General features: G+C 41.4%; 1 protein-coding gene across 3 annotated transcripts in view; it reads right to left on the bottom strand.

The window, feature by feature from the left end:
- Positions 1–25,309, bottom strand: part of ap1g1 (adaptor related protein complex 1 subunit gamma 1) — a 113,223-nt gene that overhangs the window by 84,867 nt on the left and 3,047 nt on the right. For 2 of the 3 annotated variants that reach the window (XM_043706823.1, XM_043706825.1), the window contains exons 2-5: positions 11,306–11,509; positions 8,899–9,023; positions 3,910–4,051; positions 899–995 (exon numbers count right to left, since the gene is read on the bottom strand). In XM_043706823.1, coding sequence (XP_043562758.1) covers positions 899–995; positions 3,910–4,051; positions 8,899–9,023; positions 11,306–11,506 — 565 coding nt within the window. In that variant the 5' untranslated portion in view covers positions 11,507–11,509. Of the gene's footprint in view, positions 1–898; positions 996–3,909; positions 4,052–8,898; positions 9,024–11,305; positions 11,510–23,502; positions 23,520–25,309 lie in introns of those variants that run through there. The other variant, XM_043706824.1, reaches the window with a different exon arrangement.

The following is a 25,309-nucleotide window of genomic DNA, read 5'->3' as shown; positions in this document are numbered from 1 at the left end:
CCTCCAGTTTAGATGTAACCAGTCCCTCCTTACAGGTCACCACTACCCCTGAAGAGGTCTCAATGTTTCAAGAACCTGAAACACTGCCACCTGCAGCAGCTCCTTAGCCATGCATTCATCTGAGCTTTCTCTGTTCCTTGCCTCACTCGTACATAGCACTAGGAGCAATCCAGAAATTACTACCCTCGAGACCCTGCTTTTCAGCCTCTTTCCTAACACCCTGTACTCTCTGCAAGATCTCATCCCTCTCTCTACCTATGTCATTGGTACCCATGTGCACAACCACCTCTGGCTGATCACCCACTCCCTTAAGAATTTCATGCAATCGCTCAGACATCCTTGACCCTGGCATAAGGGTAGCAACATAACATTCCAGAGTTTTGAACACTGCCACAGCGATGCCTGCCTGTGCCCCTAATAAGCAAGTCTCCTATCATTATCACTTGCTTGGACTTTGCTTGACCCTGCTCTATAGTAGAGCCAGTTGTGTTGCCACAGGCCTAGCTGCTGCTGTTCTACACAAAAGAGACTTTCCTCACTACCTGCCTATTCCGAAAGACAATCATTCACCTCTTTAAAAGATCTAATTTTATTAAAAAGAAAAACATTATCTAACTGGTTCCAGAAGATAAGGATAGTGGCTGTTGGTTTATAGATACAAACAGTTCTATAGCTTTGTAACGAAGGTTAATACCCTGAATTACAGGTCATTTGCAAGCTGGTTGACATGGTACTCACCAAACTGGATAATGCTAAACTACAAATTCAACTCATTAGAAAATAATACAAAGTTACTAAATGACATCAAATTGTTCTACTTATTAATACGAGAAAATACTATTAAATCAACTTGTATTACAGAAAGGCAACGAGGTCAGAGTTATAATGGGAACATTACCATGATTTTTCTCATTCAGCAGGTTTTTAGTCGCTGGTAGGAACATTTCCATCAGCTCAGGCACTTTTCTGATTACGTGAACTGCACACAATGCTGCCTGAAAAACGATATACGTAAACTCAGACAATTTCCATTGAGATCAAAGTCAATAATGCAAAAGAAATGTTGTAACCATTTTAAACATAAATTTGAACAAGTCCATAACTTTGTTGAAATGTATGTATAGAATTACATAAAACAGAATTTTAGATAATGATTTAGTTATTGGAAAGTGCCTTCCAAAACTTGAAGGGTTTTTCTTTAGTGTCATTATTTCACTCAAGATAGAGCAATCGATTGATGTTAGCATTGTCTATGCTAAATATTTTAATGGTGCTTTGAAATTTTACTTAGTTTCTCTACAATACCGTGCAACTGAGTTTTCTGCTTTACTGACAACTAACGTAGGAAAGCACATTAGGCATTTGGTATGCTTTCCTTTATTGGTCAGAGCATGGAATATAGGAGTTGGGAAGTCATGTTGTGGCTGTACAGGGCATTGGTTCGGTCACTTTTGGACTATTGTATGCAATTCTGGTTTCTTTCCTATCGGAAGAATGCAGTAAAACTTGAAAGGGTTCAGGAAAGACTTACAAGAATGTTGCTAGGATTGAGGATTTGAGCTATAGGGAGAGGCTGAATAGGCTGGGGCTGTTTTCCCTGGAGCGTTGGAGGCTGAGAGGTGACCTATTGGGGTTTACAAAATTATGAGGTGCATGGATAGGATAAATAGACAAGGTCTTTTCCCTGGGCTGGGGGAGTCCAGAACTAGAGGGCATAGGTTTAGAATGAGAGGGGAAAGATATAAAAAGGGACCTAAGGGGCAACGTTTTCATGTAGAGGGTGACAGGTGTATGGAATGAGCTGCCAGAGGAAGTGGTGGAGGCTCATACAATTGCAGCATTTAAAAGGCATCTGGATAGGTATATGAATAGGAAGGGCTTAGAGGGATATGGACTAAGTGCTGACAAACGGGACTAGATCAAGTTAGGATATCTGGTCAGCATGAACGGGTTGGACCGAAGAGTCTGTTTCTATGCTGGACATCTTGACTACTGCTCACTGACAAAGGAAGCAGGTGACTGCGCAGTCTAGAGAAATTATTGATCTGGCTCTAGAACACCACTAAAAACTGCCACATAAGCACCATCGGATGATCATCTTTTAACCATTTTTATCTCCTATGCAGTCAAGAACAAAAATCTGGTCACAAGTCAGGTTTAATGAAAAGGTGGAAGCAGATTTATTAAAAGCAAGCAAACAAGAGGTCCAGTAGCCTTGGCCAGGGAAAGATCAAAAGGACAAACAGTGGGAAAGTTGAATGTGAAATATGATCATTCAAAAAAAAAAATCAAAACCACAAATCTTTAAATCAGGCATTCCTCATTCAAACTAAACAGTTAAAATCACGAGAATACATAAAATTAATCCATAACATAGCAAAGGCATACAAATCAAGTTTTTTGACATCTGCATTCCTTTATTCCATGTAACCTCTTAATGAAGCATTGTACACTTTTTAAAGTCGAAATATCCATTCTAAAGCTTTGAGTCCAATACTACACAACAGTCTAAGGCCTTAAGGTTCATAATTACCTCAATTTTTATATTCAATAATTCATCACAAAAGCTACAATTCCACCTGATTGTATGTTGGTAACCATATTAACCAAAGTGCTGCCTTTAAGATTCAGGGAATCTGTAATCCCAAATCCCTAGAGTCTTGCACACCACTAAATACTTTCAGAGCATAATGAACTTTTTAAAAATTTAAACATAAAATCTCACCGACAGACTTGGAATTCTATTCGTTTTCCCATCTCCCAATTTTAAATTTATCAATACCCTTGGTCTCAAAAAAATTAACTACACCACCCTTTATTAGTACCTTCTCTCAATTTCAAACCATTCTTGCCTGGTAGCGAAAGGATTGATACTCAGTTAAGCTAAAAAGTCTAGAGCACCACTAGCTATTTGCAACTAAGAAACTGGAGTACATTTGAGCCAATCTAATTAGTTATCCAGTTTGACAACATCCTGCTAAGCTTCCATGATCTCCTTTACAGTATTCACTTAAATGATTCCATCTACTTCATGGATATTACATCACTTTATCCTGTACAGGGAAAACTTGGAACCGGTCAAAAAGTTGCAGAATGAAGTTGTGTCCGTGGTTGTGTGTGTCTGTGCGCCATTTATAGACTTACCAAATTTTTTTTGGGGGGGGGGGGGGGGGCTGTGTTGGGAAGGGGACTCGCGCACTTTGTGCTGGGTTGGACAGGTTTGGGGTGCTGGCGGCAGAACTGGACAGAGTTCGGGGCAGGTTGTTGCGCAAATGTGTGCTGCTGCTACTAGTCTCCTGAACGGGGAGCAGACTTTAAAACTCCGAGCCCCAGAATAAAGGCATTTAAATCGATTTTCCAAATAATCGATTATCCAAACGAAATAATGCCCGTCCATCTCATTCGGATAATCGAGTTTCCACTGCATTCAATAATTTTCTCAATATAGAATTCACGACTCTTTCCTTGTCAATTTATTCTGTTACTTTCCAGTTGCCTCTGCAGTTTGAGAGAGATAATTGAAACAGTTTATCCTGAACCTACAAACCTGTTTTTATCAGGTTTTTTTTTTCTAAACAGATGATTAATTAGAAGACTGGTGGTGTAAATTCTCTTAAAAAGGGGTGATAAATACATACATTTAAATCGAGGCAAAAAAATTGATTTACATTTAAATGAAGAACTTTCATTCGAAAGGTCAGCAGTATGCGTCAGGTTAAATTGAAAGACAATTCCAAAAGGGGAATCATAGTTGCATTCTCCTGGAAAACAATTGCCACTTTAATCCTTGTTGTTCTGGGCCTGACTTCAATTTTAGTCTGCCTACCTGCAACAATTCAAATCTGCAACTGATACAATAGCACATGTATTTGAAAAGGCATCAGTAAAACTAATATAAAATTTGTTTACCTTCTTCCTCAAGTAAGAGTTTGACGTCTTCAGTAGCTTTTCCACTTCACCTGCAAGATCTCTACACATTTCTGATGATCCCATACAGCCAAGAGTGCAGAGTGCCAAGCCCTGCACATACTGAGTATTGTGGTTCAGGTCACTGCAAGTAGTTTGAAAAAGACATGGATTTTTGAGACATGATGCAGTTTTACAATAATGGACATAGAGCTATTCAGAATGGAAACAGACTCTTAAGTCCAAACAGTTCATGCCGAAACATAATCCCAAACTAAATTAGTCTCACCTTCCTGCTTGTAGCCCACATCCCTCCATACCCTTGCTATCATGCATCTACCCAGAATTGTACCCACATCCACCACTCTCAGGAAATTCATTCCACATGCAAACCACCCTCTTTATATAAAAAAAAATTGGCTCGTGTCTTTTTAAAAATTTCTCTCTTCTCACTTTCAGGATGTGACCCCAGTCTTGAAAACCTCCCCCCCCACCCCCAGGGAAGCCAACTACCATTAACTCTATCTATACTCTCATTATTTGATAAACTTCTATCAGGTCGCCTCTCAACCTCCTATGCTCCAGTGAAAAAAGTCCCAACTTTTCTGTATAACTCAAACCTTCCATACCTAGCAACATCCTGGTAAATCTCTTCTGAACTCTCTCCAGCTTGATAATACCCTTGCTACAAATGTGCGACCAGGACCGGTCACAACATTCCAGAGAAGGCCCCACTAACGTTCTGTTCAACCTCAACAGGACTTCCCAACAATTGCTTATTGTCAAAATATATTCTCAGCTATAATTGGAGTTTAACATTTTTGGCAAAATCAAAAACACAAGTTAAAATGGAAAGACATTTGATGAAAAACATTTCTGTCAATATCAATTAAAATTAAAACTAAAATGACATTCCTGATAAAAGGCTTATATCCAAAATGTTGACTCTCCTGCTCCTTGGATGCTTCCTGACCTGCTGAGCTTTTCCAGTGCCATACTTTGAAACTAGAATTAAAACCTGGCTTACTTTCAGTTTAGCTTCAACCGTCTCTTCCCTTTTCCTTCATTACTATAAGCTAAAATCCTATCATGAAGAAGCAGAGTTCACAACAGTCTCTTGGGTCATAAAACTACACCCATGTCACCGCAATTCTATTGTAGTGCGATGGAGACATTGAGGGGGAATTGTGGTTACATGCTCATTCCTCTCATGATGCCCCAGCACAGAATACGAAACCACCAAGATGCTTAAAAAATGATCTGCACTAGATCATGTTGCTATAAGCTCATATAGTATTTGCTGAAAGAACTTTTTTTTAAACATGCAACTGCCTATACACATAGTAAGGCACAGAAAGCCTTCAGGTATAGGATAACCTCTCACTTGAGTACCAGATTGTGAATTCAAGTAAACTCTAGAAAGTTGAGCACAATCTGAAGGAAGTGCTGCATTGAAGATGCTGCCCTTTGGATGATACATTAAATCAAGGCATCAAATCAATCAATCCAGCCTACAGCTGAAAGAACAGCAAGCAGCTGAGGGGCACAGGTGGGTGGGGAGTGGCTGAGAGTGAAGGTATCATGGGTATGGGATAAGACCACGGCTATCGAGTGGGGGTGCCAAGACATCCCAGGAGGTTGGGGCAGGGGTGGTCAGGGTGGAGAGGGTAATTTTGAACCTTTTAAACAAGGGAAGAGAGGATGCTATTGAAATGAACATTGTCCATTTATCACAATTTTATCTCATTCAGTAGTGCACTTAACTATCAGATCTCAAAAATAGCTCACTCGTGAATTACTTGCAGTACTTTAGAAATAAATATGCAATCACTTGTCTATGTGAAGCATGTTTGTTTTTTTTTCCTCTATAAGTGTACCATTTACTCTTTTCAAAGAGTATTTGCCACTAACTTATGCTTGCTATCTCACACCAGTTTTAACTGTGGCGCCAAGACAATTAAAACTATGATACACTAGGAAAGTGTTAAGTTTAATGGAGCAGTATTAATTGAGGATATTGATGAATTCCTTTAATTCTGCTCAGGTCCCATATGTCAACACAAAGGCAGAAGGTAATCCTACTACATGACTGCATTATCTAACAATAAAAATGAGAAATGAAGAGCCCTTGAAAGAAAATTGCTGGAAAAGCTAAAGAACAAAATACATATTTTGATATTTGTTGGGTACAATCTATCAGTCCTGCTTAGTCATTATGGAAGTGTCCAAGGACTGGAGAAGTGTAATGGTTACACCACTGCTTTCAAAAAAAAAAGAGGATGCAAACCCAGTAATCAGAGGCCAATAAGTTGGTTAGGTAAACACGCGACAAGACAAGACAATTATCCCAGCACGTCTGTGCATACCCGCCGCAAGAGCAAATCGTTCCACTTCACCTCTTGTTGCCTTGCAAATTTCACAAGATATATATCAAAATCTGCTTTGAAGTCACAAGTCTCTGCCATACATACATGTAATGGATTCCAGATCTAAATCACTTGTGGGTGAAAAGCTTAACCGTGTGTCACGGTGAGTCTAACTGACTCTTTGTCAAAGCATTGACAAAGGGTCAGTTAGACTCTAGACATCAGTTCTTTTCTCTCCTTACAGATGTTGCCAGATCTGCTGAGATTTTCCAGCATTTTCTCTTTTGGTATCAGATTCCAGCATCCGTAGTAATTTGCTTTTAACCTTGTGTCACTTTTGGTTCTTTTGCTAAAATCTTACGTTGGTACAATCTGGTTCTTGACGCTTGTTAACAGGGGGAAAGTGAGGATTGTAGAAGCTGGAAATCAGAGTATGGTGCTGGAAAAGCACAGCCAGACAGGCAGCAGCCGAGCAAGAGAATTGACGTTTCGGACATTAGCCCCTCATCAGGAAGGGCCGATGAAGGCCCAAAACATTGATTCACCTACTCCTCAGTTGCTGTTTTTTCAGCACCACCCTCTTCAACTTTTATTAACAGGAACAGTTTCTCCTAACTACTCCATGTAAACCTCTCCTGAATCTGAGGATTTTTTTCAGTCTTAACCTCCCACACTCAGATAAACCTCAGCTTTTACAATCCATGTAACTGAAGCTCCTCATTCCTGGAACATCACGAACTACTTTTGCACCCTCTCAAATGTGTTATACACTCCTATAGTGTGATGCGCAAAATTGGACTTAATACTTGAGTTTGGTCAAAACTTTTTATAAAAAGGTGAAAAACCTTCCTTGCATTTTTTCTTCCTGTCTCTTTATAAAGTACGGGATCTATGACTTACTGAATTGCTTTCTAAACCTTTCAATGATTTGTGCAAAGACACTCCTAGGTCTCTGCGACTCCTTTAGAAATGCACATGTTTTCTAACCAACTGTTCAGAGACGTTATTACACACCTCTAGAGCAAGTAGAGCAAACCCAGGTCTCGTGAACGAGAGTAGGGGACTACCATTGCACCACACCTATCCCACTGTTTCGAATTGTATTCTTTACATTTCTCCTTGTCCTTACGAATAAAAATGTTTTTAATTCATTCACACAATGTGGGTACAACTGACTAGGCATTCACTACCCATTCCTAAAGTGCCCAGAGAGTAGTTAAGAGTCCCACATAAGCCAGATGTTAGATTTTCTTCAGTGAATAATATTACTGAACCAGATGGATTTTCCATCAATCAACAATGGTTTCATGGTTATCAGCATATTCTTAGTTCTATATTTTTAAAATTAAATTCAAATCCAGATGTTTCCTCACCCTCCTACGTAACATTTTCAGTGGGCCTCCAGCGAAGCAGTGTACATAAATAGAAAACAGGAATCATGTACACTGCTTCCCCTAAGGCCCACTGAAGATGTTACCTAGTAGGATGACAAAGCATCTGGAAATGAACCTCCTAGCTCAGTGAGCAAACCTAATCCAGAAACTCAACCTTAAATATTCTCAAAACTCATTAAAATTTAAATTCCACCATCCGTCATGATGAGATTTGAACCTTAATCCCCAAAATATAAGCTGAGTTTCCCAATTAAGTCTAGTGATAATACCACTAGGCCATAACCTTCCCCTATCACTTCACATTTCTCTGCATAGAATTGTCTACCATGTGTCCATGCATTCCGCTGACCCATTTATCTCGTCTTCATGTTGTCATGAATACAAGAGTTGAAATACATCGTTAAAGTAAAGAGGTGCTCACAGGATCTGGTGCCATAGGGAGAGAAACTCAAATGGAAATCCATAGCAGGCAGGGTGGCAGTTTTCAAAGGAAAGTTATTGTTTGGTTTAAGGATATAGTATCATTTCACACAAAACTAAGTTTTGACCTAGTGAAAGGGTGGAGAAGGCTAAACTCCGATGTAGAACTGGGATCCGATGAGAATATTGCTATAATGCTACATATTTGTTGAAATTAGATTAGATTACATTACAGTGCGGAAACAGGCCCTTCGGCCCAACAAGTCCACACCGACCCGCCGAAGCGCAACCCACCCATACCCCTACATTTACCCCTTACCTAACACTACGGGCAATTTAGCATGGCCAATTCACCTGACCTGCACATCTTTGGACTGTAGGAGGAAACCGGAGCACCTGGAGGAAACCCACGCAGACAGGGAGCAGCATCCAAATAAGGCAACATCTATATTGATTGGGTGACCGTTACAACAGTATCAACAGTAAAGATTAAGCCACCTGGCATTATACAATAGATGTTCTTCACCTCGTTAACTGGCATTACACTTTGGATGTTCTTCACCTCCAGCACCTCATTATTTACTGCAAGTTCATATCTGGTCAAAGTCATGTTAGCTGAGCCTTTGTCCCGCAACCCTCAACTTAACTCTTTCTCTATCTGTTCATACACATTCTCAATAACACTAAGTTTCAATTTGCTTTTAAAGCTGCATTCAGAACTTCAGTGTTCAACCATTTATTGAAATAAAATATATACAACTGGCTGCTAACCACAATATTAAATTAATTTACTATTTCAGAATAGTACTTACTTTTTAATACAGTTTGTCATGAGCAAGTGTACATCTTGCCTTTCATCAAGCAACAACATAGCACCAAGATAACCAATCCGTTTGTCTGTAAATTTCTGAGAGGCAATCAACTTTAGGCACTCCAACTGCAGCGAAGAAAGACAAAATATTTTACAAAGACAATTTTGACATTAAAGACTAAGGAGGAGCAAAGCAAATTCAAGCTCAAAGTAGTTTGTTAACAGGCCAGTCTAATGTCAGAGATGGGAACTCTACTGGAATTAATTTTGAGTGACATAATTAATCTGCATTTGGAGGGACACAGATTAATCAATAAAGTCAACATGATTTTAAGGGGAGGTCATGTCTGGCAAATTTGATTGAATTTTTCAGGAGGTGACCAAGTAAGTAGATGAGGACAATGCATTTGACAGAGTCTGCTTGGACTTTACTAAGAATTTTACAAGGTCCCTCATGGGAGACTGATATTGAAGATAACAGCTCATGGGAGCCAAGAACATTTGGCTAATTGGCTGAGTAGCAGGAAAGTAGTGATGATGGAGGAAGTGTTTGTGTGACTAGAAGCCTGTGCAAGTGCTGCAGACCTTGCTGTTTATGGTATGCATAATGATAGACTTGAATGTAGGGGAGCTAAATGTGGTAAATAGCGAGGAGAAAAGCCTTACATTACAGAAGGATGCATATGGGCTAGTTGGGTGAGCTGATCGATGGCAAATAAAATTCAATCTAGATAAGTCAGAGGCAATGAACTTCTTCAGGACAAAACAAAGAGAGATAACAGTAGGAACCTGGGGAACACTAAGGATTAGAGGGATCCTCAAATCTTAAGGGAGTGAGACAGGTAGATAAAGTGGTTAAGGAGAAGTATGGGATACTTGCCTTTATTAGCCAAGGCACAGAGTTTAAGAGCAGGGAGGTTATGCTGAAACTGTATAATATGTTCGCTACGGATGCGATTGCACGAGAGGAGATGCAGAGAAGATTTATCAGAACGTTGCCCGAGCCGGAGAATTTAAGAGGGATCGGATAGACGAGGCAGAGTGGACATGATTGAGATGTATACAGGGGGTGGAATAGTTAGGAAAGACAAGAGGAGACTTTTCCACTGGGGTGTAACTATCAATGGCCAGAGGGCATAGATTCAAAAGAAGGGGCAGGAGGTTTAAAAGGTTGCAAAAAAATGATTTTTGACCCAGAGGTTGATGGGAATCTGGAACTCACTGCCTGAAAAGCACATTTTTCTTTGCTACCTTTATGACTGTGACCTCACAATCCAAATTTATGTGTTACATTCATTCTTTTGTTAAGGTAAAATAGACCACTTGAGAGAAATCTTAGGAAGGGGAGTTGATGCCCTCCTGATTAGATTTACGTTTGGTTTTACTTGGAAGTCAATTCTGCGGGCTGATATATAATACCATGCAGGTAAATCTGCACCAGTTAAATTTACACAGGTATTGCTATTTCTAACTTGCATGAGGGGCTGCCTGGAAGATCAATAAATCATTTCAAAAACAAAGAGGTTTAAAATAACAAAGGTTAAATCATGAATACTACAATGATGAGTTTCAATCACTTCTAGAGTACTTGGATAGTGTCAAAAATCTATTGAAGTGTTAAATCCACTCAGCTAAAAAAAAATTACAAATAATTCAAAAAGAATAAATTTAAGGGGCAATGCCTCATACATAAAGCTCACATCGCACCAATTTCAGGATATATTACTGCTTACTGCAAAACCTAAATGCCAATATTCCTCTTTGCACAAATAATGTACATTTTCAATGTGTTAAAACATTCGGTCTGTAACTTATATTCACATCTGAAGGCAGTTTTCATAAACTAGTACAGCACCATTACTTTTAGTTTATTTTTGCAAAATCAACTTAAATCTTTAATTATCAACCATCCTGCCAGTGGAAGCAGCTTCACTTCACCTGTCTACCCTTGATAAATTTTCAAGATTTCTATCAAATCTTTATTAACCGTCTTAGTAAGTGCCCACTGACCATTCATACACTTGTGCATAAACACCATCGGGTTTTGCTGCTCTGGAACCCCCTTTCAAGTAGTACTAATTAGGTTGGATTGTTTCCTCTTCTTCCCAAATGCATCAACTCACTTCTGCACTGAATTTAATTTGCTATATAATCGGCCCACTCCACCAATCTGTTAAGCAGCAAATAAGAATTATGGGTATTTTTGCTTCCACAAACACACGGGAATATAAATAATTATAACAGCCCCAAAGTTCCCCAGTCAAAATTAGTTAATATATGCCGGATATTGAATGTGAAGCATCTTTGGTCTGGGCTGCTCATCTACTTGAGAACTAATTTAAAGCATAGTGACGTTTTCTACTAAAGGTTTCACAAAATAAAAGGAAAAGATAATATTTGCAGTTTACCTGACCGAAGTGTGCAGGATATCCTAACATGTGCATGTACAGTAGTTTTGCCACGTTTCGACAGCGGTAAGTATTATCTTCTTCCCTGAATGAAGATCGAATTGAAGCACATTCCTTCTGTATCATCTCTCGCTCCTCAGCTTGAGTCCTGGCTGTCCGGATAGTCCGGATTAGCTCCCTCAGTCTGATAGGGGCTGGCATCCTCTAGAGATAAGAAAAAAAATCAAAAACAGCCTCAGCAAAGAAGACCCTGATCGCCTTCGTGGCTTTTTTAAAAAACTCAATTCCAGACAGATGAATAGATTATATTATTTCTAACAGTGCAGTATACCCATATGCCACACACTTTGTTCAGCTTAAAGACAAATATTGTTGCAATGCCAAGGTAGCTCAATATAACAGAGGAGCTTCAAAGATGGAGAATTTTATAAATTGAGGACAAATCAAGAAATAGCACCTTTTCATTTGTTTGATCCCAGTAGCTTAAGTAATTAATGCAAAACAATACAAATATAGCATTAGTTAAAAGACAGAGCTGCAGATACTGGAAATCTGAAACAAAATGCTGGAGAAACTTAGCAGGTCTGGTGGCATCTGTGGACAGAAAGATTAGATTAGATTACTTACAGTATGGAAACAGGCCCTTCAGCCCAACAAGTCCACACCGATCCACCGAAGCGCAACCCACCCATACCCCTACATTTACCCCTTACCTAACACTACAGGCAATTTAGCATGGCCAATTCACCTGACCTGCACATCTTTGGACCGTAGGAGTAAACCGGAGCACCCGGAGGAAACCCACGCAGACACGGGGAGAATGTGCAAACTCCACACAGTCAGTCGCCTGAGGCGGGAATTGAACCTGGGTCTCTGGGCGGCAGGGTGGCACAGTGGTTAGCACTGCTGCCTCACAGCTCCAAAGCAGAGTTAATGTTTTGGGTCCAGTGGCCCATCAGTTCTAAATGTGCAATTTCTGTTTTTGCTTTAAAATGTTGCTCCTGTGAAACACTGCATCCGAATGATACAGGTGAATGTTGTGGTTCTGTTTGCCGAGCTGAGAATTTGTGTTGCAGACGTTTTGTTCCCTGTCTAGGTTACGTTCTCAGTGCTTGGGAGCCTCCTGTGAAGCACTTCTGTGATGTTTCCTCCAGCATTTATAGTGGTTTGTCTCTGCCTCTTCCGGTTGTCAGTTCCAGCTGTCCGTTGCAGTGGTCAGTATATTGGGTCCAGGTCGATGTGCTTATTGATTGAATTTGTGGATGAGTGCCATGCCGCTAGGAATTCCCTGGCTGTTCTCTGTTTGGCTTGTCCTATAATAGTAGTGTTGTCCCAGTCGAACTCATGTTGCTTGTCATCGGAGTGTGTGGCTACTAAGGATAGCTGATCATGTCGTTTAGTGGCTAGTTGGTGTTCATGGACGCGGATCGTTAGCTGTCTTCCTGTTTGTCCTATATAGTGTTTTGTGCAGTCCTTGCATGGGATTTTGTACACTACATTGGTTTTGCTCATGCTGGGTATGGGATCCTTCATTCTGGTGAGTTGTTGTCTGAGAGTGGCTGTTGGTTTGTGTGATGTTATGAGTCCTAGTGGTCGCGGTAGTCTGGCTGTCAGTTCGGAAATGTTCTTGATGTATGGGTAGTGTGGCTAGTCCTTTGGGTTGCAGCATGTCCTTGTTCCGTTGTCTTTCCCTTAGGAATCTGTTGATGTAGTTGATATACACCTCATCTACTGCTCGACCGCCGACTTGTCTTGACACCTCCTCAAAGAACTCAATCAGATTTGTGAGGCATGACCTGCCCCTCACAAAGCCATGCTGACTGCCTTTAATCATGCTACGCTTTGCCAAAAAGTCATAAATCCTATCCCTCAATTCTTTCCAAAGATTTGCTGACCACAGACGTAAGACTGACTGGTCTGTAATTGCCAGGGATTTCCTGATTACGCTTTTTGAAAAAAGGGAGCAACATTTGCCTCCTTCTAACCTTCCAGCAAGACTCCCATGGAGAGTGAGGAAGCAAAGATCGGTGTAGCAACCTCCTTTCTTGCTTCCCAGACCAGCCTAGGATAAATCTGGTCTGGCCCTGGGTACTTATCAATCTTAATGTTTTCCAAGATTTCCAGCACCTCCGCTTCATCAAATTTGATCTGGTCAAGCCTGCATCCAGGCTCCACGAAGTTCTCATTCACAAGGTCCTTTTCCTTGGGTGAAAACCAAAGGAAAAAACCCATTTACGGCTTCCCCTATCTGCTCAGAATCCACACACAGGGTTCCCTACACTATCCCCGAGTGGCCCTACCTTCTCCCTGATCATTCTCATATTCCTCACGTAAAATGCCTTTGGGTTCTCCCTAATCCTTCTTACCAAGCCTTTCTCGTGCCCCCTCCTGGCTCTCCTCAGTCCATTTCTGAGCTCCTTTCTAGCAAGCCTGTAATCCTCTAAAGCTGTGCGAGATCCTTGCTTCCTCCACCTTACGTTAGCTGCGTTCTTCCTTTTCAACAAGCTCCTCTGTTCTCGTCATCCAAGGTTCCTTAATCTTACTCCTTCTAACATGCCTCAGGAGGAACAAATTCGCAATAACTGCTCCTTAAATAGTCTCCACATGTCTGCTGTGCCTTTGCTGTAGAATTGCTCCCAATCTGTACTTCCCAACTCCTGTCTGATAGAGTCATAATTTCCTTTACCCCAATTAAATATTTTCCCTTGGTAACTGCTCCTTTCCCTCTGCGGGGATGGTAAATGTGAGGCAGTTGTCACTGTCACCAAAACGTCTTCCGTTTCTGTAGCTGTGATGCACTCTGATTAGCAATGCCACACCCACTCTTCTTTTTCCACCCTCCCTGTTCTTTTTAAATGTTCTAAACCCTGGAACCTCAAGCAACCATTCCTGCCCCCGTGAAACCCACATCTCCGTTATGGCCACAACATCGTAGCCCCAAGTACTGATCCAGGTTTTTGACTATTGAAATAGCTTGGCTAGAGTGTGGTACGATCTGGAGCACCAGTCTTCTGTTCTAATGCTGAAATACTATCAGATCCCAGAGTTTTTCAGTACGCAGTGCCTCCAACCATTTCTTAATGTCACATGGAGCGAATCGAATTGGCTGAAGACTGGCAGTGATGCTGGGACCCTCTGGAATAGGCCATGTTGAATCATCCACTTAGCAGTTCTGGCTGGAAACTGTTGCAAATTATTCAGACTAATTTTTTGCACCGTGTTGGGTTTGCTCATCATTAAGAATGGGGAGATTTGTGGAGCCTCCTCCTGTGAGCTGGTTTATTGTGCACCATTCCATATCATCAGACTACAGAGCTTAGATGTGATCTGCTGATTGTAGGATTGCTTAGCTCTATCACTTGCTGCAATACTTTGAAGCTTCCCTTGGTTGACACCTCATTTTCATGATTGCCTGGGGTAAAGGAGGGGGGAAAAGAGGGGGCCGAGAGATAAATAGGTGGTGGGCAGGGGGGACGACGATATGTAGATAGCTCAGAGCAGATAGGTGGGAAGGAAGATGGACAGATAGTGAGAATGTGTATGGGTATGAGCAGGGAGGGAAATCTAAGTTTTGAATTTTGTGAAACAAGAGGTTCAGCTGAGCATGATTTAGATCAGATAAGAACTTGCCATTAACAATGGAGTGCTGGAGGCAAGGGTAATGGGTTAACAAGGTGGAAAAACATTCATTGTGTACAGCCATTTAAACAAGATGAGGTAGCATTCAGTTTGAGAGGTTAGTTTAGCAAGGTGAAAAGTATTTATTATGTGAAGCTAGTTATTCATTGTGCAACAGCAGATGGCTTAATCTTTACTATTGATACTTGCTGATTGTAATGGTCATTCAATCAATACGTATGTTGCCTTATCTGGATGTTCCTCCCTATAAAATGACTACATAATTCATTAAGAAACCGCCGTTCAAGAGAGAAGACAGAGAACTCACGTTCCCACGCACATGGGTAATTGTTCTCTCTCCCTCCAGGGCCCAGAATAACGATGAAGGAGGTAAAACTACACTGAGCATTTTGCTTCGACTGAAGGGGGAACGGGGCGACAGTAGGAGAGTGCCGAGTTGGAGCGTTGGAGCGTTGGATCTGGCATGAGGTGGAGTGGAATATGAGAAAACTGGCGAAAATCGACGTTGATATCGTGTGGTTGGAGGGTCCCCAAGTAAAACAGGAGATTTTTTTCTGAGATTTTGAAGGGTGAATTTGTTCTGCTGACCTGCAAGAAATTGGATGACCTGGGGGTAGGGTTTCTCTGTCTTGTGGGTAAAAAAAGATTTATATTGCCATCTCCTACTATTCAGAGCAAGTTTACATTATCATCTGCTATTCAGAATCACTAAGAACATTGCACTTAGAATTCTGAGTACACCCTCCAGTTAAAAAACAAATTTACACCAGATCTTGCCATTAATGAATACTCTAAATTACACTGTTCCTACAAATGGTCAAGTCACTGTATTATCTAAAGCGGCATATGATTATAGGCGAGTGGCTGGCGGGGGGGCCTTATGGGCATCCTTGACAGATGTAAAATTTTGTATAAAGGAAGAACTGGTCCTTATGTTCAGCACTCTCTTGACATGGCTTTGCGAGCACTGTGAATAGTGTTAAAGGTTCCTCCAAAGCTTGTGCTTGCTTGATAAATTTTGGCTATTCACAGAAGTTGGCATATTACAGTCACATCAAGTGTATAAGAATCTCAAGAAAAAGAACCTCACTAGGCATCAGGTGGCTAGGATTTGGCGGTGGAGGCAGCCCAGGACTTGCACGTCCTTGGTGGAATGGGAGGGGGAGTTGAAGTGGTCAGCCACAGGGCGGGTTGTTGGTGAGTGTGTTCCAACGATGTTTGCTGAAATGTTCTGCAAGTTGGGGTCCTGTCTCCCCAATGTAGAGGAGACCACGTCAAGAACAACGGAGACTGTAGAGGAGGTGTTTGAATATGCACTTAACTCCCCCTCCCACTCTGCCAAAGAAATGCAAGTCCTGGGCTGCCTCACCACCAAATCCTAGCTACCCAATGCCTGGAAGAAGAACGCCTCATCTTCTGCCTGGGAACCCTCCAACCACATGGCATCAACAAATTTCACTCGTTTCCTCATCTCCCTTCCGCACCCCACACCCCATCCCAGATCCAACCCTCCAACTGGGCACCACCCTCGAACTGCCCATCATCTTTCCCATCTATCACTATCACCCCCACACCCTCCTCCTATTTATCTCTCAGCCCCCTTCCAATATTCCTGATGAAAGCCTTATGCCCAAAGATGCTGCTAGACCTGTTGTGCTTTTCCAGAGCCATACCTTTCAACCGATCTCCAGAATCTGCAGTCCTTACTTTCTCCCATACTTAGTGGTTGCAAGTCCACTGGTGGCTGGTCAGGTCTGGTGACCAATAAATTTTCCCACAATGAATACAAGTGGGTTTTTTCTCTTCTCTACTATGCTAAACCTTCACTCAGTCAATAATCTTTACAGTACTCTTGATTTAGCCTCTTCAGGCGTCATTATCTATGGCTTTCCACTAGTGTAGTCAAAGGACTTTAAATCGTAGTCCCTCAAAAGGTTTGCATAGGCCACTTCTGCTCCATTTACTACTGGTCAGATCTGCACACACAGACAAGAAAAAGTGGCAGTCCATCTAGACAATGTAAACAGCCAAACGCAACTGGATTTGTAGAATGTGGCCTCAATGATATAGTGTTTGCTGGACGTCAACCACTAGGAGGAGGTCCTGCTAGTCTTGCTAAAACTATACATGGCACCAGACACACCACAGCTACAATACTATTGGTCCCCTTATCCAAGGAAGGGGAGAGTGGCATTGAAGGCAGTCCAGAGAAGGTTCACTATGTGGCTGTGTGGGGCAATTTTCTCTGAGAAAAGTAGATTGAGCTTATACACATTGGCATTTAGGGAACAACTGGGCAGATCACTGAAGCATAACACGTTCTTAAGAGGCATCACGGGTACCTGCAAAGAGGTTGCTGCCCTTTGTGCGAAAGTCTAGCAAAAGAGAGCATAATGTCAGAGTACAAGTCATCCATTTAACAGCAATAAGGAAGATTTTTTTTCCCTGAGGGCTGTTGCGCCTGTGCATTTATAATTAAGGTTGAGATAGACAGATTTCAGTAAGAGAATCAATGGTTATGGAGAAAAAGGCAGGAAAGGGAGTTGAGGATAATCAGATCAGCTATAATTTTACTGATTGGCGAAGCAAACTTGATGGGCCGAGTGTCGTATGGTCTTAGACCCTTGAGGACACTGCGGAATCTGATGATCTCAATGAAAGCATCCAGTATAACAACTGTGTACTTAGTCTTTTTCTGGACTTCATTTCTTGGTTGAGCTGGCGCGCAGCTTGCACCTAGGCTTGAAATGGAGTACGCAGACAATCATTTGTCACAGTGGTGCAACAAAAGAGTCTTGGGTGCCAGTGTTTAGAGGCAGGGATGTATCCTAGTCATCTTGAAGAAACGATATTGTTGTGATGTGTTGATTACGGCCAGCTATTCTGCAAACAGAGCTCCAAGCATAGACCTTTGTTTTTGATTCAGTTTCCAAGTTTTCTGAGTGCTCCCTTCAATGCCAGACAGCTATAGACGATTCTGGTGTTGAAAATCACCAAATATGACAATTGCGCTTTTGGGATAGTAATTTTGAATGAATTGAGATCGATTTAAAGTGTACCCACATCAGCAGGGTTAGCCTTAATCATGCATTCAGGATGGCCAATCAGTAGCTTGAAAGTTTGGTGGCAATCGTTCAAGACACTATTCACCTGTAGGTCTAATTGATAAGTAAACATTGTAGCCAGTGTTGAGTTATCAGACTGCCTTTGTCCAAGAAGTAAACATCACTCAAGGCTAACAGATCAATGTTGGGTCTGACTAACTCATGGGCCACAAGGTCAGGGCACTGCTAGGGGAGTTGGACTGCCAAAATCAACTAGTTTTTTCACATTACAATAAGCAAGCTTCAGAATGTCTCTTTTCTCACCTTCTGAAGCAGAGTTACTTTTTTGTCAGTTTGATTAGATTACATACAGCGTGGAAACAGGCCCTTCGGCCCAACAAGTCCACACCGACCTGCCGAAGCGCAACCCACCCAGACCCATTCCCCTACATTTACCCCTAACACTACAGGCAATTTAACATGGCCAATTCACCTAACCTGCACATTTTTGGACTGTGGGAGGAAACCCCCGCAGACACGGGAAGAATATGCAAACTACGCGCACGCACGCGCACACACGCAGTCGCCTGAGGTGGGAATTGAACCTGGGTCTCTGGCACTGTGAGGCAGCAGTGCTAACCACTGTGCCACCCATAACTGCATTAACCACTGCAGACCAGGTGGGTGGGAAGATAAGCATTTGTTCAGGCCACTTTCTCTATGTCTCTCTCCTACCAAGAAGCAAGCAACAGACTTCTGCTTCAAAAGTTCTTCAAAAGAACTTGTTCACTCTGTGTTGACCGGGTGACATTGTCTTTAGGTCATTAAAATTATTAATATCCTGAGCTACCTGCATGGACTAGAACTAGACACTAGAAAAGTGCCATCTTACACCTGCTGTTTTTGCCCCTTTCCCACTGCTATTGGTCTTTTCATGTTGCAGCTAAAATGGACTTTGTCTCACTCCTGTCCACACAAGGAAGCTTTGAGGTGGAACACAGTTTTGCAACTGACACCACCCTCAAGCCTACAGCTCATGTCTTGGCCGAGTGAACTATAGCAAGATCTCAATGGACTCAGGCGTTGCCCTTTATTTAGATAGGTTGCTGACCTAGGCTCAGATTTTTCTTTCCTTGCTATTTTATCCTGAAACTGACTAAAGGTACAAGGGTATCATCTCTATCTGAAGTTGACGGGTTATCAATGCCAGTAGCATGGATTTAAAGGAAAACATTTGTTTTGTTAAAAACTTGCTTAAGGTATTATTTAATGAGGTAATAGATGATTCACAAAAGAATTGCAGTTAATGTGTTGAATATAGGAAACCCAAGAGGTATTTGATGAAGGGCCACAAGACAAGCTTGAATAGCAAGATAAAAGAAAAAGAGCAAGGGATAACAGCTGCTTTTTGGACTAAAGGAAAGACGCTACCTCTGTCCTTCATCTATATTAATGAATTAAGCTTGGGTGTTTGATTTAAAAAGGTTGCAAATTACAGTAAACTTAAAGTATTGTAAACAGAGGGAGAAGGGTAGTTATAAACCTCAAGAGGACACAACTAGTGTAATCAGCAGATATACAGATTAAATTTAATGGGCAGAGACACATTAAGTGGGGACAATGAGGGAAGGCAATAGAAAAATCACAAATTCAAATCTGAAAGGGGTAGCAGATGGATTGCAGAAATTATGTGTCTAAAGGCATGTCCAAAAGAAATGTCTAAAAGTAGCTGGGTGATGATCCTTCATAAAACAGTTGGCCTTAACCAGCGCATGCTTAAATCTAAGGTCAAATGTAGTATCTAACCTAGACACCACACTTTCAGTACAATCTGAAGATACTAGACTGAGTGCAGAAACTTCTTTTTTAGAAGAATGGTTCCAAGGATTGGGATTTTCAATTATAAGTAGAAACAAGGTTTTGTTTATCCTTTATGTTCAAAATCTAAAAGGTCTGAACAAAGTCTGAGAACTAGATAGCATGGATTTAAAGGTGTCAGACTTAAAAGTAATGGTAACAGCAGGAAAAGGTTGATGTAATCAATGATCAGGATCTAAACTGCAGTGCTGGTGTAGTTAAGGCAGATTCAAAGCTTTGAAAACAGAATTGTATACACCTAGATTTAAAAACTGCAGTTACAAGGATAAAGGTGGGGTGAGTGGCAAAGAGCCAGCACAGACATGATGTTTACATGGCTTTAGATCCAGTCCAGGCCTTTGAGGAAGGAGGTCCTCAAATTAGTGCCCTATGCACACAAAGCTTGAGTCGTATTAATGACCTTCATTAAATCACAAGGTCAGAAATTGAGATATTTGTTAATGCAGTTTTCAAAGTTATCCATAGTTCAGTAGTAAGCAGATCATACCCTAATGCAACAAAACCTTGTCAGAACTTAGACACTCAAGCTTGTATTCACAGATAGCACATATAATTTATGCCAGACAATGACCATTTCCCAAGAATCCCCCAACTCCCCTCAAATGTTTAGATTAGATTAGATTACTTACAGTTTGGAAACAGGCCCTTCGGCCCAACAAGTCCACACCGACCCGCTGAAGCGCACCCACCCAGACCCATTCTGCTACATTTACCCCTGCACCTAACACTATGGGCAATTTAGCATGGCCAATTCACCTAACCTGCACATTTTTGGACAGTGGGAGGAAACCGGAGCACCCATAGGAAACCCACGCAGACACAGGGAGAATGTGCAAACTCCACACAGCAGTCGCCTGAGGTGAGAATTGAACCCGGGTCTCTGGCGCTGTGAGACAGCAGTGCTAACCACTGTGCCACCGTGTTGCCCACTAACAGCACGAACATTGCTGAATTGCCTTCCAGCATCTGGATAATTAAATGCAACCAGTCTCAAAACAACTATGGTAAACAGACAAAAACAGAAACTGTTGAAGAATCACAGTCTGACAGCATCTGTGGACAGGAAACAACTTTAACGTTTCAAGTCCAGTGACTCAGCACACGTGAGATAGAGGTATTGTTGATAGTAAGCCTGGGAAGAAGAGAAGTTAGACAGGCGATAATGGGGACTACCTGTAATTAAAAACAGGTTAGCTGTGCTGAATGCAACCCATTTCAGGACTGAATCTGGAGTAACAAACATGGGAGGGTGGTCAGGTTCTGAAATTGGTAAACTCCATGCTGAGTCCTAAGAGCTATAAAATGTACTCAAGTGGAAGATGAGGTGTTGTCCCTCCAGCTTGCATTGAGCTTTGCTATAACACCGCAGCAGCCAGAGGCAAACAGTGTCACATTTTCCGAGTTTCTCGGTGGCACCCTGAACAGATGTAACCTTCCACAGAATGTCCTCAGACAATGTCTTTCTTCTCAATTGAAGACTCCCTGCTACCATGGTTGATAGCCTGCAGCCATGTTTGACCAATATCTTGCAGTCTTACCCTCATCCTTTCTCCCCCCTCCCACAATAATGATGGCATTCCCCCTTGACTTTACTTTCCATCTACCAACCTCGCATCCAACGAATCATAAAGCCATCATTTTTTGCCATCTCCAGCAGATGCCATCAAACATTCCCCTCCATTTGTATGTCAGCATTCCACAGGGACCACTCCCTCTTGGATACTTTTCTTCCATTCCTAACACCACCCCACACCCTCTTGCCTCCCTTCTCAGCATCCACGGTCCCAGACATCTTTGAGGTGAAGCAGCAATTTACCTGCACTTCATTCAGTCTAGTCTTCATTGTGAACACTGAATACTGTAGACTCTTCTGTACTGGGGAGATGAAGCACAGGTGTTCTGCTGAGTGATCACTATGTTCTGTCCATAAAGATGACCTCAGCTTCCAATTGCCTACCAATTCAACATATCACCATGTTCCCATACCATGTTTCAGGCCTTTTGCAATGCTCCCAAATCAATGCAGGCTGGAGGTACCTCATCTTCTGCGCAGGCATCTCACATTGATCGGGACTCAACAATGGATGCAATAAGAGCGACAAAAAGATAATTGAAATGACTTTGGAAGATTAAAAACGTATTTTCACTTTAACAGAGATATTTGTAATTAATGAACAGCCTTGTTTGCGCTCTTTTGAGCAAACCAGTATCTAGTATAGAAATGCTTAGAAATTCCTCAAGTATTTGCCCTCTTTTAGGGAAAGCAAAGATCTTTCAAACTAAAACAGTTCCAAAGCCTGTCTTTTGCTTCCGTTTTAAAATTTTAACACAAATTTTAAATTTGCACATGTACACAATTTGATGACATCTAAATTTTATGATCAAGACAAATTATTCATGCAACACATTTATCCTGTTTAAAAACCCTTGATATCCTGCACAATTACAACAGCAAGTTCCATCCACATTATAGTTCCATAAACAACAGCTTTGTTTGCTTTCTATGGAGATGGACAATGAGCAAGTAGTGCAGAAAATTAGTGGGTGAGGATGACAGCTAGATCAAATACATCAAGAAGTTAGACCTGAAAAACTTTGGAAGATGAAGTGATAATGACAGTGCTTCTACAAAATTTAATGAAGGTAGAAACAAAGATTTACAGCTGAAAGTGGCATAATCAGGACTGGTTACTATCATGATCTGGGGTTAAGATGGAAAATTTAACGTTAGTGCCCACAAAATCTTCCCATGATAATTCAGTTTTCCTTCAAAAATCACTATAAAACAAAAGCTCATGGCTTTGGAGGCCAATCATCTCACCTCCATGAAATCCATGCAGGGGTTTCTTAGGGTTGTGCCCTAGACCCAATTATCTTTATTAATGAACTTCGCTCCATAACTTTAAAAAAAGTGAAAAGTGGGGATATGCCACAATATTCAACACCTTTTGTGGGTTTTCACTGAAGCAATCCATATTTAAAATTGCAGCGAAACCCATACAATATCCAGGCTTGGGCTAACAGGTTCCAAGCAACATTCATGATACACAAATGCCAGACACCAACCATCTCCGACAAGGGCAAAACTTAACCACTGACCTTGACATTCAACAACATATCTGGTCGGCATGGACGAGTTGGACCGATGGGTCTGTTTCTGTACTGTACACCTGTATGACTATGACATTACTTCAGCAAATCCTCACTAACATCATCATGGTGGTTTCCATTAAGCAGAAACAGAACAGCCATACAAATTCAGTAGCTACAACGGGTTACAGGCTAAGAATCCTGTAGCAATCTGACTCCCCAAAATCAGCCCACCACCTGCAACATGCAAGTGAAGAGTCTGATGGAATACTCCCCACTAACACTCAAGGAGCTTGTTGCCATCGACAGCAAAGCAACTCTCTTGACCGGCACCCCATCCACGTCTTTCAACATTCACTCCCTTTATCCCAAAGCTCAGTGGCAGTAATGTGAATCATTCATAAGATTCACTTCAGTAACTGACCAAGAGCCCTCTTGTAGCACCTTCCAAACCTGTTACCCCCACCGTTTAGGAGGACATGGGCAGCAATCATATTGGAACATCACTACCTGCAAGTTCCTCTCCAAGCCACATACCATCCTTACCTTGGACTTCAATGTTATTCCTTCATGGTCAGTGGGTTAAAATCTTGGAGTTGCTATCCTAACAGCAGTTCTCCCATTCCAGCTGACCACCATCTTGAGTAAGGTAATAACGAATTAGCAATAAATAATTTTAATCTTAGAAAATAATTTTAATCTTGGATGCAATTGTCTAATTATAGTAGTGATATTTGTATATTCCCACATATTGTTGTCCACTCTCTATACTTGTATCAATCATTTAATGTTGGTAGTTAAAGAATGAGTTAATATAAGCAATATGTAAATGAAATTTACAGCTCAAATCAACCACCCAAGTGCTAGAGGTATACAATAGACAATATTTCAGACAGTCAATCCACAGAACAGACTTCAAAGTGATGCTGAAAGCAATTAGTCTTTAATTTATTCAAATCTAAAGCAGGTAAACATTTTTCAAAACAGTATTTTATAATAAATTATTTTGAAGCACGATATACTAAGCCAGCTTTGAAGATGACTTTAGAACCATGATTGCGTTTTTGTCAAGATATTTCTAAGTTTGTTATCAACTACAGTAATTTATAAAGAAATGCTATTGCAACAACTTAAATCCGGAGTCAGGATTTATATTAAAAACAACTTCTGAAGTTTGGCCTTAAAGTACCTGACAAATCTTGTGTCCATTGAAGACAGAAACAGGGGAATAATCTTGTGTCCATTGAAGACAGAAACAGGGGAATAAAGAAATGGCAGAAGAATTGAATTGGTACTTCAGATCGGTGTTCACTGGGGAAAACACAAGCAATCTCCCTGAGGTAACAGTGGCTGAAGGACCTGAACTGAAGGGAATTTATATTTGCCAGGAATTGGTGTTGGAGAGACTGTTAGGTCTGAAGGTTGATAAGTCCCCGGGGCCTATGGTCTACATCCCAGGGTACTGAAGGAGGTGGCTCTAGAAATCGTGGATGCATTGGTGATTATTTTCCAGAGTTCGATGGATTCGGGATCAGTTCCTGCGGATTGGAGGATGACTAATGTTGTACCACTTTTTAAGAAAGGCGAGAGAGAGAAAAAACAGGAAATTATAGACCAGTTAGTCTGACCTCAGTGGTGGGAAAGATGCTGGAGTCTATTATAAAGGATGAAATTACGACACATCTGGATAGTAGTAACAGGATAGGTCAGAGTTTATGAAGGGGAAATCATGCTTGACTAATCTTTTGGAATTTTCTGAGGATGTAACTCTGAAGATGGACGAGGGAGATCCAGTAGATGTAGTGTACCTAGACTTTCAGAAAGCTTTTGATAAAGTCCCACATAGGAGGCTAGTGAGCAAAATTAGGGCGCATGGTATTGGGGGCAGAGTACTAACTTGAATTGAAAATTGGTTGGCTGACAGGAAACAAAGTAGTGATAAATGGCTCCATTTCAGAATGGCAGGCAGTGACCAGTGGGGTACCGCAGGGATCAGTACTGGGACCGCAACTTTTTACAATATATGTTAATGATATAGAAGATGGTATTAGCAATAACATTAGCAAATTTGCTGATGATACAAAGCTGGGTGGCAGGGTGAAATGTGATGAGGATGTTAGGAGATTACAGGGTGACCTGGACAGGTTAAGTGAGTGGGCAGATGCATGGCAGATGCAGTTTAATGTGGATAAATGTATGATTATCCACTTTGGTGGCAAGAACAGGAAGGCAGACTACTACCACAATGGAATCAATGTATGTAAAGGGGCAGTACAGAGAGATCTGGGTGTTCTTGTACACCAGGCAATGAAGGCAAGCATGCAGGTACAGCAGGTAGAGAAGAAGGCTAATA

Source organism: Chiloscyllium plagiosum, chromosome 17 (assembly GCF_004010195.1).
Source record: "Chiloscyllium plagiosum isolate BGI_BamShark_2017 chromosome 17, ASM401019v2, whole genome shotgun sequence".
Classification (NCBI taxonomy): domain Eukaryota; kingdom Metazoa; phylum Chordata; class Chondrichthyes; order Orectolobiformes; family Hemiscylliidae; genus Chiloscyllium; species Chiloscyllium plagiosum.
The sequence above is the reverse complement of the archived record's forward strand: the minus strand, read 5'-3'. Positions and strand labels throughout refer to the sequence as shown.